The following is a 15,157-nucleotide window of genomic DNA, read 5'->3' on the forward strand; positions in this document are numbered from 1 at the left end:
GCCCGCGCCGCTAAATGTTGTTGGAAAGGACAGAACACCGTTTCGCATCCGAGGAAAAAGAGAAATGAGAAGAGAGAGGCCGCGTTATCCCGGGCCCGCGAATTGGTACAAGACCAACACTATACACATGCACATGCGGAAGTAGCAATCTCCCCATGACTTGATTAAGCAATAAAGCTGCGGCGCTTCCGGTTGTAAGCGCGCTGGTCCTTCAACCACTGACGGTATCCTTGGACGCTACCAATCTTTTCGCCATAGTAGTCAGGCACGGGGTTGGCAATTGAATTAGTTGAAGGATCCACGCGGAATCGGCGAATGCGATCAAAGAATTCCTTTTCTTTCTGTGGCACGGAAAAGAAAAAAAAACCAGCGATCAGTATTCAAGACTCCTAAATAGAAAGATTTATGCAAAATTACTAACCGTATTGACGGAGGGCTTGTATCGTCGATAAATCAGGCCCCAGACGCCATTTCCAACCATCGGACCAAGAAGCCATCCCACAGCACCGCATGCGGCTGTGGCTAATCCGAGCACGATGAATGGGTCCAGACCCATGACCTGGGCCCCTAGGGACTCCAAGTCTTGCGATGATAGGACCTGAACACCGACTGTTGTGGACACGAGAGAGGATACAACGGAAGAGGCCAAGGAGTACCGGCGACGGGAAGCGCGGAGCTTGAAGAAAGAGTTCCAGTCCAGCTTCACCTCCTCGTTGCCAGCCGGTGATGCTGTCGATTGAGCCCTCACTCCAACTGCACGTCCTAGCCCGGCGGGGACAGGGCGTACTCGACGTTGAGCGACAAGGTTGGACACGGGAGTCGGCGATGAACGGGTGACGGTTGAATGGAAGCGGGCGAGTTGCTGGGAAGCCATCCACGGAGAGAGGAGCCGGCGACCAAGCTGGTCGCATTCAAGCGAGTACCGAGCACTGAGCGGACAGACATGGTATATTGTGAGCTCGTGAGGGACGACAATTCGAGTCGAAAGTCAGAGAAGCTGCAAATAGAAAGATGGAGCCGGAGGGCTGGATGCGGGCCCACATTAGGTAAGCGGTCTTGGCTGAACTCGAACCCGTATTAGTCCAAACATTGAATACGTAGGTTGTTCATACATGTGATGAAATCTATGTATATGCGAGTATGGAGCACCATGCTCATGTACTGGTATTGCAATATTCACATCCGAGAGTCCTCATAGGAGAGTAATGCGACATAGAAAAAGAGAAGGGGGAAAGGCTCTTAGAGTGTATCAAAACAGCCCGCTGATGCTATGGAGATTGTACCCCGCACATTGTTGAAGAAGCAATCTTGAAATGCCAATGAGTTTTCAAAAAACAACTGGAAAAGAGAATGGACCATGACGATCTAAGGATGAAAGTGGCCGCTATCAGTTCAAATGCCGAAGTCTTGCCAAACAGAGGTCGCGAAGTGGTGGACACCGATCCGACCATTTCAACAGATAAGTCAGCGAAAATCTAACATGCGTCGATTATTTCTTCAAGCTTTCTTGCTTTACAATGGCGCCCGGTCGGGACCCAGGCTGTTCTGGCACTCCGAACCCATTGACACGACCATATAGCCATTTCAGCGTGCCTGTGCTTAGTGCCATTACTGCCGCACTGACCGAAAACAGGCCGATGCGGCCAGGCGTTGGGAGGAGCTCGAAAATGGGATAAGGATAGAACCCGTTGTATGAGAAGCAACGTTCAACCCAGAACCAGTAGCCAAACGCAATGAGCCCCGACAGACCCAACGATGGCAAGGCCGTGATGGTCCATGGCGGAGAGAAGAAGAGGAGATCGATCAGCATCACGATGGACGGAATAGCATGAAAACTGATGTCTGGCGGTCTGAGTTAGCTGGGCGGAAATCTCCGAGTGTCTTCGGGCAGGGACGAACCAGCATGGAGCGGGATGACTGCCCAGTCTGGGAGCACCAGACGCTCGTCGATCTGAAATTTCGATTAGACACGCAAGATCGGGGTTGCACTGGAACCTTGGAAGAGCCGGGGGTCGGCATGGTGATGACTTACCAAGCGAAGACCCCAATAGAGTACACTGATCAAAACTTCCATGGGAGCACTGCATACCGAGAGGAGGTTCTTGACCAGGAACAAACGACGCGACAGGGTTACATCCGCCAGGAGCGCAACCAGGAAGGTCAGTGTCGACAAGGTTAGACCGATGACGGTGAGGTACTGGAAATGCCATCCGTACGCCTCATTCCTAGGTCGGTTAGCATCTCACTTTGGAACCCTGGGTCCGAAGATCTGGAAATGTGCCGTACGCTTGATTCGGGTTCTCGTGCATACTAGAGCCAACCGTTAGCCTGGGTTTGTGTCAAATTCCAATTGGTCTCCTGAGAGGAGCCACATACAACTTAAAGGACCAGAAGAAGCTCGCTAATCCAGCCAGCTGGGGTTGTTAGCGGAGTTCAGCCCAGGACTCGACGCACATACATGGACCAGAGCAGAAGTGCCCCTCGAAGGGCTGGGGAGCCGCTGCAGCGGGTGTCGCTCAATCAGCGCGGCCATTGCCAGAATCTACACAGTACCACACCGTTTACCTAAAAATGATATCCTGGACGCTTAGGGAAACAACAATCGCGGTGGAAGGCGCGATTATGACGCAGTGCCACGTGACCGGTATGCCGCGGTATCCCGCCCCGGAGGGCAGGTTGTTCCGGATGCCGGCTGAATCATCCTTATCTGGCGCCTTCCCCACACTCTTCGCTACGAGTTTCTGGAAGATCGCATTTTTTGAAGTCGATTATTGCTGTTGATTGCGTGCTAGAGCGTGTGCTACTGGCCAGCTTCAGCTGTGGACCCTCTCTTACTCCGGACTGTGGAACGTGGGGTTCGTCATCGTCTCTATCACAGTATCGTTCTACCGGTCTTATCGTTCTTGGTAGAACGCTCTGCTTGCTACAGGTGGTAGCCAGAACCTTGAACTTGTTTGTCGGGCACATCTCCCTCCCACACCTCGATGTGCCTTTCTACTAGGTGTGGGTGTTTGGTCGACTATCGCTTTGTGGCCACCTGGGGCCAACACAATTCTAAACGCAAGAAGAGCTCCAATTGTGGGTGCGCTCCGTGATTTGTTGTCCCGACTCACTTTTCTAAGGTGCGATGCCTCGCCCTAGAAGGCCTGGTGCGCCAGAACCGAAACGAAGAAGTCGGAAAGGATGCTGGTAAGCGGAGCTGTCAACGTGATCCCCCCAATGGCTAGTCCTAACCAGTGCTAGGCCGTGCAAAGCGCGAAAAGTGAAATGGTAAGGTCGCTGTGCAAAAACAAAAGCCAGTGGATGAATGCAAAGGCCAGGGAACATTGCTTACTTATGGTAATAATAGCGGCGAAGAGAAGCCAGCATGTGTCAATTGCCAGCGACAAGGCGAGCTATGCGACTATAGTGTACGCCTCAATTGGGGCGGGCGAGCAAAACGACCTTCGGCCGATTCTCCTAGTTCCCAATCCAGTGGGTATGCCGGGACGGTCATTTCGTTTGCAGATCCTCCTCCTAAGAGGGCCGCCACTTCGATCCCTCAAGCCCCGAGTATGATGGCGGCGGATGGCTTTGTTAACACCCACGCCGGTGAAATGGCATCTCCAAGTGCCATATCGCCAAGTACACCAGCCCATCTAAGTGTTTTTGACTCACCAAAGCCTCCCACAGGGTCGAATGAGATCAACTCACCGGCTCCTATTGATTCCAACTTTGCAACTAGCTGGTCGGATCATTCTCCACTGACACCTCCAGTCGCGTCAAGCTCTTTGACTCACTATCCATTTGGTCCGAATTTCCACAGCGCGTTCTCGGCAGCAGCAGACCAAGGCGTTGGACTCAGGTCTCTTTCTGCTTTTGCCTTTCCTTCAAACTCTGTCTCTCAGCCTGTCTCTTTCCTTCGACATTCGCTAGATGCATCCAATGTATCAGAGGAAAACGGCCACTCCTCCGCAGAGCAGGTACCAGACGATCATAGATCTGAATATTCAATCCATAATATGTTGCCTCACGAGAATGGGTCATCAGATCTCTCGAGGGCCGGAGGTATAGCAGCATTGATGCTAGGCGCACAAGAGTCAATGCAGGGAGACCATCATTTCTCGTTGTCGCATCCGAAGGAGCTGGCGTCCGTTAACAATGCAGATGCACGGTGTCTCGACGTCAATGAGAAGGAAGAGCACGCTGTGAAAGACTCGTTACTGGCCCAAAGTAAATGGCAAGCATATCTCACTAGTGTGACCGATAACTATGGGCTCGACGGCGGGCGGCCTGACCGAGATCTCGCTCTGAACAACGACCATGCAGCCATCGATATCAATTCAGCTTTGGAGACCCCTCAATCGACCTCCCCCTCAACCCAACACGCGGCGTCCAGCGCGCTGAAGCCCGGATCCCATGGGTACTACGAATCACCTGTCCCCGTAAACATTCCACGATATCTCTCTCCCCTCCCGTCGACATTGCTGGAAAATCCGATCAATCTCATGTACTTCCATCACTTCTTGAACCACACCTCGCGGATGTTGGTGCCGCACGATTGTGACAAGAACCCCTTCATCTCGGTGTTGCCAGCAAGTCAGTATTTTGAGTCGATTTATAATCTTGGCTTTATCCTCTCATGACTAATCTCCATCCTTAGTGGCCATTGGTGATCCTAATTTGCTCAACCTGATGTTAGCCTATTCGGCGAGTCATCGGGCGCGGTATTTAGGACACGCGGAGCCGGCCAATCGTATCGCACACTGGGTCAGGGACGTCTTCCCAACCTTGCGTGTTGCACTCGAATCCTCGCATGAGGAGATTACCGATAGCCACTTAGCCACTGCGATCCTTCTCTTGTCTTTGAAAATTGTATCACCGGGGACATTTGAAGTGCCTATCACGTGGCAGACCCACCTGAAGCTTGCCCGGGACCTTTTCCTTGCCCGGAGTGAAAGGATCTCCCGATTCGGGAACCGTATAGGAGCATTTTTTGCTCGCTGGCTCGGGTACATTGATACTGTGGGGGCATTGTCTTGCCGCCAGGCGGGCCACCCTTTGATGATCTACCGTTCAGTCCTGGCAGCATGTATTGGCTCGGACAATTACAATGAATTCAGCGTTGATTGCTTTTCCGGGTTCACCCTCGGACCGGGCTCTTTCTCATCCGCCTGGCACGTCTCGTACAAGAATGCGACAATGAGCGCTTCGATGAGCTGGGGAACCTTCGCCGAGACTGGCATCCGTCTGCGGATATAATCTTGGAGGCCCAATCGATCCTTGGTGACTTGGAGGGCCTGCGGGAGCGCGCGCACGTGGATCCCGAGCACCATGTGGGCGTGGAAGGGGAAGATATGCTTGCCACGGAGGAAGCATTCCGTTGTGCGGGACTACTTCACCTCCATCGCCGGGTCTTAGGGTCTTCATCCGACTCGTACCCAGTCAAAGAGGCCCTCAAGCAATTGGCCAATGCGTTAGGGCGCATGACACTGAGCGCATCCCTCTGTTGTCTTCTGCCCTTGTTTACGCTGGCTGTTGAAGCATCTCCCGACCAAAGACCGGTGCTTCTGGACCGGTTTTCCGAACTAGAAAAGTGTGGAATGAAGCAGGTAATCCTCCCTCAAGCCTCATGGATCCCTTTGCACCCCTAGTAGCTAACATCACCTTTTAGATCCAAGACGCAAGGCAGCTTGTACAGCGTTGCTGGGATGGGGAGGTCTCGTGGGTTTCTTTCGCGACGGGAGAGTTCTTTGGTTAATTGAAGCGCATTTCTCCTACCCAAGGCGATGGTAGACAATCAATTCCATATTTGCCGTGGTTCACTTCCGATAGTCCCTTCCTGGGATCCATCCACGCATTGCGACTTGAGACTTGAGGCAAAACCTGGAACGTGGGGGTCCAAGCGGGGAAGATCTACCCCCACTCTTAGTCATCATTCTGGGGTTTCCCGGGGCCAAGGTCGTTTTGCAGGACTCGACCTCCTGATCTGTGGGGAGTTGCAGGGCACTTTGCTTTATTCAAGTGGAGGATCATATACTGTTGTAGTAGGAAGGCAAGGAGAGAAAGATATACTTTGTCTTCACTCGTATATAGAGTTTTGCTGGCTTTTCTCCGCGTGCGTTAGCGTTCTCCAACTTGCGTTTGGTCCTTTTGCTTCTTCCTCCCATTCTTCCCCAATCTGTAGATGTTCGTGCTGATCTATGCCCGAAGCTTTTTTGCTGTTCCCCACTCCTCTTGGCCCCCCTTAATACTAGTACCAGTATAGGCTTCTCCTTGATTGGTGAGCTTGTTCTTCATTTATAAGCTGCCTCTCTTCCCCCGCTCTTCAGTTCTTCCCTTAGACTCTTTCCCCCTCACCTGATACAGCATATTTCAATATACCATGGCTGTTCCAGCTGACAAGAGCCCGATGGATGACTCCCACTTCGCTGACGCTGAGAAGGAACTCTCCAATGACAAACTGGCTGGGTTTGAGGACCCAGACGCGGGCCTGAGCGAGGAGGAGAGAGCGAAGCTGGTTTGTAACCCTAGCATTGTCACATGCAGTCCTGCTGCAGAAACTCAGCGTAATGCAATAAAATGCACTACCAATGCAGGTACTAACTCCCGATTTACCCTGCCAGGATCGCCAGCTGGTCTGGAAACTCGATATACGAATGGTTCCCTGGCTCAGTCTCCTTTATCTGGCCTCGTTCCTGGATCGGTGAGTTCATTGGCATATCGCAGGTGAAGCTCGACTAATCCCAGCGTTTTGGAAAAAAAGAACAAATATTGGCAATGCGAAGATCGACGGCCTCGATAAGGACCTGAAGATGAGTCCAAATGAATATAACAACACCTTGACCATTTTCTTCGCATCATACGCAGTCTTCGAGCCCTTGACCAACGTCTTGCTCAAGCGACTGCGCCCGAGTATATTTATCCCAAGTATTATGATTGCATGGGTGCGTACGCCTTCTGAACCCTCCTCCCGGCAGCGACGTATCGAGTCAGTCTCTGATGGATATTGGCGATTTCAGGGTATCTGCATGACCCTGATGGGCGTTGTGCATAATTACGCCGGCTTGATGGCCGTCCGGTTCTTTCTAGGTCTATGCGAAGCTGGTCTGTTCCCAGGCGTGGGCTACTTCCTCTCGTGCTGGTACAAGCGATCCGAATTCGGGGTGCGCTTCGCTATATTCTTCTCTGCAGCTGCACTGGCCGGCTCTTTTGGTGGGTTGCTTGCCGCCGCGATCTCCAAAATGGACGGCATCGGGGGTAAGGCAGGCTGGGCGTGGATCTTCATTCTGGAAGGACTGGCCACCTTCGTGATTGGCGTAGCCTCCTTTTGGTGCGTCTATGATTTTCCTGATCAGGCGAAGTTCTTATCACCGGACGACCGGGCTCGCGTCCTTCGACGCTTAGCGCTCGATCAGCAGTCCAGTGCAGAGCATGAGGAATTCAAGATGAAGTACCTTTGGGCCAGTCTGAAGGATTGGAAAACTTACACGGGAGCAATCATCTACATGGGCGCAGACGGGGCTCTTTACGCCTTCTCGCTCTTTACTCCCACGATCATCAACGAACTGGTAAGCATATCCTTTGCCTAGTAAAGACGACTACGTCCCGCTGACATGATGATCTCTAGGGTATTTGAGCACCCCAGTCCAGTAACCATCCCAGAAGACCATACTGACATAATTTTTCTTCTTCTCTTTTTCAGGGTACAGCTCAATCAGAGCACAACTTCTCAGCGTCCCCCCCCTATGCCGCTGCTGCGATCCTCACCGTCACTGTCGGGTTCATCGCAGACCGCACCCGACAACGTGGTATTTGCAACATTCTTGTATCATTGATTGGCATTGTAGGCTTTTGCATGTTGATTGGCTGTGAGTCTGCCGGAGCGCGCTATGCAGGGACCTTCCTAGGTGCCATGGGCATTTATCCGGCGATTGCCAACACCATCTCTTGGTCTAGTAACAATATAGAAGGCAAGTTGCCATGGAACACCATCCGCTGCGTTGGCTAACAGACCACCAGGCGTGTATAAGCGCGGGGTCTCTTTAGGAATCATCATCGGTTGGGGAAACCTAAATGGCATTGTCTCGTCCAATATCTACCGACAAAGAGACGCGCCTCGGTTCTATCCAGGCCATGGCACGGTGCTTGCGTACCTTGTCCTGTTTTTACTCGGTGGCTCTGTGATACAGTACATCCTACTGCAACGGGAGAATGGCAAGCGGAGGCGTGGAGAGCGAGATCATTGGGTTGAAGGCTTGAGCCACGAGGAGATTGAAATGTTGGGCGATAAGCGACCTGATTTCATATATACGATGTAACGGAGCCATTGGTCGCCTGAGTTGAAAAATCCCTAGTCTCCACCCTGAGAGGCATAATCTACGAGCTGTGCCTCTGCTTTCCCTTGATGGATTCAGCGCCCATAGAATGCACCGGAAAAGAGATGACGCCTTGTCTTGTCCGATGCCAATTCGGTTTCGCATAGACGAGTCATGTGACCCGACATGTTTACTGCTCGCCCCCTTTCCGGCCATTGAGGACCTGGTGGTCCTATTTGGCTTCCCTGCGCGCTTCTCCTGCTGCTACAGACTGTGACGAGACGGAATTATTCCTAAGGTAAATGCATCACCTTATACCAATAGTTTCGTAGAGGTCATGTTCTCATGTTACAGCACTCGGGCGCGTCTGCCGCTGAGTCGCGTGACTCGGCCAAACAGCCGTACCTACTCGACGAAGGCCGCTGGGTCGAAGAATTGGAATATCACAGGCGCTTTCGTCGTGTCTTTAGCTCTTGGAACGGGTGCCACCTTATGGCCCAGAGACAAAAGCAAGGCGCCCCACTTAGAGGCGACCATAACGCAGCCATTGGTGGCCGAGAAAGTGCTTTCGAGGGAGGCTGTAACCAGCTTGATATCGCAACATGCGTATTCGATCTCAACCGATAGCATCCCTGGTGTTGTGAAGTATGATGGCGCTCAGGTTGCTTCGAACCAGCCTTGTGAAGATGCCTTCTTCCATGGCCAGTTTCCGGCCCCTTGGCAGCACAACAAGCAGTGGATGGCTTGGGCCGTTTTGGACGGCCATGCGGGCTGGCAAACTTCGAAACTGCTGGAAACGAAGCTGCTCCCGTATGTCAGAGAAAGATTGACTCAGTTACAAGATCAATACGGTCAGGGACCGGCCCCAACTCATGTAGTTCAGGACGCAATCACCCAAGGCTTCCTGAATCTTGATACATCAATTATGAAAGCCGCAGAAGAGTCGGCCGCCAGCGATGAACCATTACAAATTAAAGCTGGGAAACTAGCGCCTGCATTCGCAGGATCCTGTGCTTTGCTCTCCTTATTCGATCCCGCCACTAGCACCCTTCACGTCGCGTGTACGGGTGACTCGAGGGCCGTGTTGGGCCAGCAGAGACCAGACGGCTCATGGGAAGCGATTCCGCTATCAGTGGATCAAACGGGTCGAAATGCACAGGAGATATCACGGCTTCAGAAAGAGCACCCCGGGGAAGACAACATTGTCAAAGGCGGGCGGGTACTCGGGTTGATGGTCTCTCGAGCCTTTGGCGACAGCCGATGGAAATGGCCTCTGGAAGTTCAGCAGGAAATGTCCCGGCGATACTACGGACCGGCGCCCTTGGCCCCAAGGTACGACGTCCGAACTCCGCCTTATCTGACGGCAGAACCGGTCGTGACCAGCACCCGAATCGATTACTCGAGGCCAACCTTCTTGATCATGGCGACCGATGGTCTATGGGACAATATGTCCAGTCAACAGGCAGTTGATGTGACTGGCAGGTGGCTGGAGTGGCGCCACGGCAAAGAAATGCCGAGACAGCTTCGTCCAGCTTTCGCAGATCTCGATTTTGACTTTGGAGATTTCGGGAGCAAACTCGAGGAGGGCTTCGTGGAAGAGAGAGAAACGCGCGAAGATAAAAATGCAGCGGTCCACCTGGTGCGCAACTCTCTTGGAGGTGCACACCATGAGCTCTTGGCGGGTCGTCTGGCGTTCAGACCCCCGTTCTCCAGGAATGTCCGAGATGATATCACGGTCCAGGTTGTCGTGTTCCAAGATCACGCAGCAGCTTAGAGCTGGGCATATCTTTATCGGGGTATCCATGTATGAAAAAATCATCGCATTACACTTCATATTTTATAGCGGGGGTTGGGAATTGGAATGCAAGAAAAAAAAAGAGAGACGCTATTCATTATTACCTCTACGCCAGACACAAGCCTGTTGATGGAATTCGAGATCCTGACATTGAGCATTACAATCGACCCACGGGGCCTCACGATTAAATACAGGCGTATGCTTGAAGTATCGTCTTGTGCCATCAATTCACGGCCATATATTCGCTCCAGATAAGGCAGCCAATGAAAAATGGCTTCCAAGGGTTGGGCGAGCACGGAAAGAATAGGATTCGCCTGGTGAAGCTCCATCGTTGGCCTTGACCCAGTAACGGTCAGAAAACGGAGCATCATTAAGACCATTGGAGATATAGGCCCACATGTCGTTGATAAGAATGTCGCGGGCCTCTCCGCTCACGGTGGCAGCAACCGCTGCCTGCCAGTTGGTCTGGCCCCAGCTGAGCGAGCCATCCAAGGGAACACCGGCGTCATCGCGCACCGTCGGGTAGAAAGTGGAGGTTGCATTATAAGCCTCCTCTGGGAAGGCATCCAAGCCGAATAACTTGTCTGCGTAATGGTTGAAGACAAGAAACCAGGGATTAGTCCCATATTGAATCAAGAATCGCGTTCCGGCATCGTCGGTCCCAAGGTGATCTGTCCATATTTGGTCTGCCCAGTCTCTGCCCTGACGCAGGTAAGAATTATCATCAACTAGTTTACCATATGCTGCCAGAGCAGTTGCAGCTTTGACACCCAGATTGGTTTGGTTGGCCAAGGCGCCCAGAGCATCATTCAGGGATAGCTGCGAGGCCGGGTACAGCCCATTGTTTGACAAATACTTGGCATAAGTTTCCAGCTGCGAAGAGTAAGTCGTGGCTAGGTCCGTGTCCTCGCTTGCAGCTTGGTATGCGTATGTCAAGATGATGAGGTTTCCACTCTCTTCCACTGGCATTGACTCGCCGGATTCGAGATGTCCGGTCGCATTGGGGTAGTTGGCGCCCAAGTCATGCACGGCGTAAGATTCCGAGTAGCCTTTGCTGGCTTGATAATCAAAATGGGAGTGAGGAGGAGCCTCAAATAGTCGGGTGAGAGGACGTAGAAAATGGGGAACGTCGCATAAATGACATCCACGGTGTTGATGTTTCCATCACTTGAGATTTCTTTGATGAAGGCCTTGGTTTGACTGGTGTCCAGAGAGTCATTGGGGATCACAATCTCTATGCCACCATATACTTGGCGAGTGGAAAGAGCTAGGATGTCGCTATAGTTTGAACCTATGACCCGGGTCCATGGTCAGGTGTGTTTCATGTGCTTCGGTAACCCCTGAACGTGTGGGGGTTGGGGAGGAACGTACCAAAGCTTGTTGATCCTGTTGTTTGGATCAGATCATCAAACCTTGTAGATTCGGAGTTGGCATCATCATAGTCATCAAGGAAGTATGAAACAGCATCGACGGTTTCTGGATAAGTCGCTCGGTAGTACCCCGTTTGCGCGGCGCCCAGGTAATTGATGGACTCTTCGCGCACGTGGCCGATCGCGAAGGTGACAGCAGACTGGTCTGCCGTGGTTCCCAGGTCATGTGCAAAGCCTGTCACCCCGTCTGAGGTCCAACTAGCTTGACTCCCAGTCAGAGTCCCGTTGTCGATGAACCCCTGTCGAACCGTCGAAAGAGGGCCTGCCTGGTTGGAAAGCGAGCTACCACTGCCTGGGCGGGTGGCATATACAGCACTTCCCCACAGCGCCTGTTCTGTCTCCGCGTTTTGGGAATAAGTTGCGGTTCCGACCGCGGTGATCTGGAATACGCGTGTCGATCCATTGGTCGAGTGACTCCATGTCGAGTCACTTTGCTGGCCGGTCCATGTCGAATCAATGTCGGAATACACCTGCACAGAGTGGGAATCTCCCGCAGCAAGAGTCACCGTGAGATACGAGAAAGGCAAGGACTGGCGCAGCAGGTTCTTGGGTGATACGGGCGAGAAGAAGTCCAATGTGAAACTCCTCTGCCCAGCGGTCACCGTGAAAGTGGAATGCGTGGACGTGTAAGTGGCCGCCGTGACCTCTCCTGGCTGGGTTCCATCATTCGGCGTGTGAACGCCAAACAGATTATACGTCGTACCGTCAACCCGCGCCAGCACGGTCCATACTAAGGGAGCTGCATCTCCCGACCAAAATTGGGCGTTGGTCGAGGCCAGCGATCCGACAGATGGACCGGGGAACCAAGCTGCCGATCGTTAGTTAGTTGGGGTAAAGGTGAAGTTGACTACCAACTAGAAGATCCAGGGCGAGATTTACGGGGGCCAAGGGGGCTAGTCCCTACTATACACTCACCTGACAAATATGGACTCCTCACGGCCAGCGGATATGACGGCGGCTGTAATGGAGTATACTGAATGGCTTCGCTGATCGACACCACAAAGGAACTCATAAGAGCAACTGCCCTTACCCCGCGCGCAAACATTCCCGCAAGTGTCTTGTCAATCTACTGGTATGCGTAGATTGGCTCGCCAGAGGCTTATCTGATGTCCAGAAAAGCTTTCCAATTTCCAGGTATGTAGGGATGATAGAAAAAGGTATCCGATCGACAAGCCGGACGTCTTATACTAGGAGCAGAGCCTAAGGCCTGGAGTTTGGCAGACTCAAAAGAAAATCGTTCGAACTCCGGAAACGGGCGCCGCCAGAGCTCAAATACCTTCGAGCAGCAGGAAAAATCACGATCCAAGCTGGCATGGCTGCAGCCGGCCGTGGGGTAAGGCCGCATTCTGCAATCACAACATGGCGAATGCTCCTTGCGTGAGCCCTAAAATCTTAAATCCAAGGGCCATCCCTTACCAGTGGACTGTGGTAATTCCTCCTATGACAATTGCGAGGTTCAGTGCACAATTCCCCGATTGGGGCAGATGGCTCTAGACTTGGCGGAGCCTGAGCACGCCATTTGCTGCAATTCTGAGCGTTTCCTGCTTGTGAACAGGCGAGTAGCGAAAGCCGGGAGCCGATCATTAACCTCCAATCCTACAGACGCAGAATAATAACATAAATAACAACAGTGGATCGCGTCATGGCGAGCTAAATGACGGACTAGGCATGAGCATTATCCACGAAGACAAGGGTTATATCAATACTTTATGAATAGAGCGGACATTAAGAAAACGCGACCGGGATACGAAGAACGGAGAACTTTGAAGCTTCTTAGGGCTGGAGGAAATGCGCAGATACCGACGCAAACGCAAGGATCCCGAGACCTGCACGCGATTTAGGCGACCTACAGGGACTCGAGCCGAGATCCGGATGGATTGGAGCATCCCCAGTTGCAGTTCAACGGTCTCGAGAATATTTATACATGCCCAAATACGCCGATAGCTTTGCTCTCTTCTGAATCGCAGTGTGTTGAAGTGATCGTCCGATCGGCCAGTGGAGACATCACATCAATTTAGGGCAAATCGTATCATTTCCGGCTCGTGTACGAGTACGAAGAACACGGAGAGGTTGGCTACTTCTAGCACAAACAAAGTGCATCCTCCGCTTCAGCCTTCCGGCCATGCCCAAATGTGACGCAATAACTTTCTGTTTTTGTGTTCATGGCCAGGGGAACCACGATGCTTGGTGGGTAATGCGGGGTTAATACGAAATGGAATCCCCATAAGCCCGTCATACCAGCCAGTGACAGATGGGGCTCGCGCCTGCGGAGTATGTGATTCTGACATGGCGCCCTGCTGTTTTGTAATCTTCCCCCGACTTTCCAAGGTTTAGCCGGAATGGACGCATTGTCTCCACCTGTAGTTACAGACTGGGCACTGCACGAATGCCGCTTGTATACAGCCGAAAGCCAAAATGAAGCCATTACAGTTGGCGTATCATCGAGTACCATTTGATGTGCATCTACGTCAAGGGGAGGGGGTCCTGCAACACTCGATGCTAAACTAAGCTTAGCTAGCGCACTTGTGAATCGCTCGATTACATTCACCAGCTTCCTTCAGATCTCATGTGCAACAGGGCCTGAAGCCTGTGGCGATGGCCACAGAGGCAATCAACGAACTCACCAATCCACTGCCAATCGGACAAATGGACTGATATGGGCGTTGCCTCCTGATCTGACCCAAATCCAGGTACAGGCAGGCTGATAAGTAGTCGCTGCTCCGGGGACCGTTTGAGTACCCGCTCTCCCTGCCTAATGTACCCTCTAAAACAGAGCCAAATGCCTACTCCAAGCTCAAGGCCAGGAACCCCCAAACTAGAGAACTCTATCAACAGCATATCGCAGTCGGATGCTCAGCCAAGGAAAAATACGCTTGCCCAGCAGGCGAGGGTCGCCATCTCAGCTGGAACACCGCGTTGAACTCCGATCGCCATGGCTAGCGCTTTAGCGTGGCATATTAGCTTCAAGCCCATCAGGACGCTATACGAACTTCGTAAGTCCATATTCAATATACGAGCAAGGTATCAAAACCGGACATGGTAGCCTCTCTTCCGAAGGAGCAATTTGACTCAGAGGAGACCCCTGTACTCCTGTATCCTAGTAACCAGGTTTTAGACTAGTTTGAAGCGATAGCTACCTGACCGTTCGATTATATGCTGATCCTGGATCAGCATGCGATTGCTCTCTGCTGAGACTATTAGTGTTGCTTGAGAGGTCTTGATGGCCCTCGTCTACTTCAGGCCGTCATGTGCTCTGCTTTCGGGCACCTACGAGATTCTATGGATCCTCAGATCAAAGGTTCAGGAACGGTGACCAGAAATCAACTGATTTGGTTCACGGACATGATCTCCGGATTTTCAGTCCCGTCCTCGTACCACGGGGCATGCTGATCAGCATGTGAGGTTCTGGTCCAGGGAGACTCATAAAACATGGGACAGTAGATGGTTCCGTGGCGACGCCAGGGCCATTCACTAAGTCAAGTCGTCGAGTCTGGAATGAAGCACACGGAAACACACCGACTTATCCGCGACTTCGACATGGTTTCGCCAAGTCTTGCTAGGCAGAAATGAGGCCTAGTTGGGACACAGCGGCCCCGACATTCCACCGAAGGGCCCGAAACGTCCACGACGTCAAG

General features: G+C 52.3%; 6 protein-coding genes across 6 annotated transcripts; 3 read left to right on the forward strand and 3 right to left on the reverse strand.

Moving 5' to 3' along the window:
* Positions 1 to 164: 164 nt before the first annotated feature.
* On the reverse strand, positions 165 to 874 carry N7468_003980 (presequence translocated-associated motor subunit PAM17; the record flags this gene model as incomplete). The annotated part of the gene is made up of 2 exons (XM_058473277.1): positions 165 to 341; positions 422 to 874. The coding sequence occupies 2 exons, from the start codon at positions 872 to 874 to the stop codon at positions 165 to 167; spliced, it is 630 nt and encodes a 209-aa protein (XP_058332280.1).
* A 615-nt stretch (positions 875 to 1,489) lies between these two features.
* Positions 1,490 to 2,533, reverse strand: N7468_003981 (androgen-induced gene 1 family protein; the record flags this gene model as incomplete). The annotated part of the gene is made up of 6 exons (XM_058473278.1): positions 1,490 to 1,842; positions 1,900 to 1,951; positions 2,033 to 2,225; positions 2,287 to 2,310; positions 2,377 to 2,414; positions 2,459 to 2,533. 6 exons carry the CDS (start codon positions 2,531 to 2,533, stop codon positions 1,490 to 1,492), a joined length of 735 nt encoding a protein of 244 aa, XP_058332281.1.
* A 610-nt stretch (positions 2,534 to 3,143) lies between these two features.
* On the forward strand, positions 3,144 to 5,633 carry N7468_003982 (fungal specific transcription factor domain-containing protein; the record flags this gene model as incomplete). Its single annotated transcript, XM_058473279.1, has 4 exons — positions 3,144 to 3,189; positions 3,301 to 4,578; positions 4,643 to 5,160; positions 5,187 to 5,633. Coding segments are annotated over 4 exons (2,289 nt in total), but the record flags the coding sequence as incomplete, so codon positions are not given.
* Positions 5,634 to 6,364: 731 nt separating this feature from the next.
* Positions 6,365 to 7,990, forward strand: N7468_003983 (Major facilitator superfamily domain general substrate transporter; the record flags this gene model as incomplete). The annotated part of the gene is made up of 3 exons (XM_058473280.1): positions 6,365 to 6,617; positions 6,730 to 7,550; positions 7,703 to 7,990. 3 exons carry the CDS (start codon positions 6,365 to 6,367, stop codon positions 7,988 to 7,990), a joined length of 1,362 nt encoding a protein of 453 aa, XP_058332283.1.
* A 644-nt stretch (positions 7,991 to 8,634) lies between these two features.
* N7468_003984 (PP2C family serine/threonine-protein phosphatase) lies at positions 8,635 to 10,071 on the forward strand (the record flags this gene model as incomplete). The annotated part of the gene is made up of 1 exon (XM_058473281.1): positions 8,635 to 10,071. The coding sequence occupies one exon, from the start codon at positions 8,635 to 8,637 to the stop codon at positions 10,069 to 10,071; it is 1,437 nt and encodes a 478-aa protein (XP_058332284.1).
* A 249-nt stretch (positions 10,072 to 10,320) lies between these two features.
* On the reverse strand, positions 10,321 to 12,567 carry N7468_003985 (glutaminase family protein; the record flags this gene model as incomplete). The annotated part of the gene is made up of 4 exons (XM_058473282.1): positions 10,321 to 11,181; positions 11,205 to 11,383; positions 11,464 to 12,330; positions 12,438 to 12,567. The coding sequence occupies 4 exons, from the start codon at positions 12,565 to 12,567 to the stop codon at positions 10,321 to 10,323; spliced, it is 2,037 nt and encodes a 678-aa protein (XP_058332285.1).
* Positions 12,568 to 15,157: the final 2,590 nt, after the last annotated feature.

Source organism: Penicillium chermesinum (assembly GCF_028974085.1).
Source record: "Penicillium chermesinum strain IBT 19713 chromosome Unknown utg000003l:1.0-5111272.0:1.0-5115320.0, whole genome shotgun sequence".
Taxonomy (NCBI): Eukaryota; Fungi; Ascomycota; class Eurotiomycetes; order Eurotiales; family Aspergillaceae; genus Penicillium; species Penicillium chermesinum.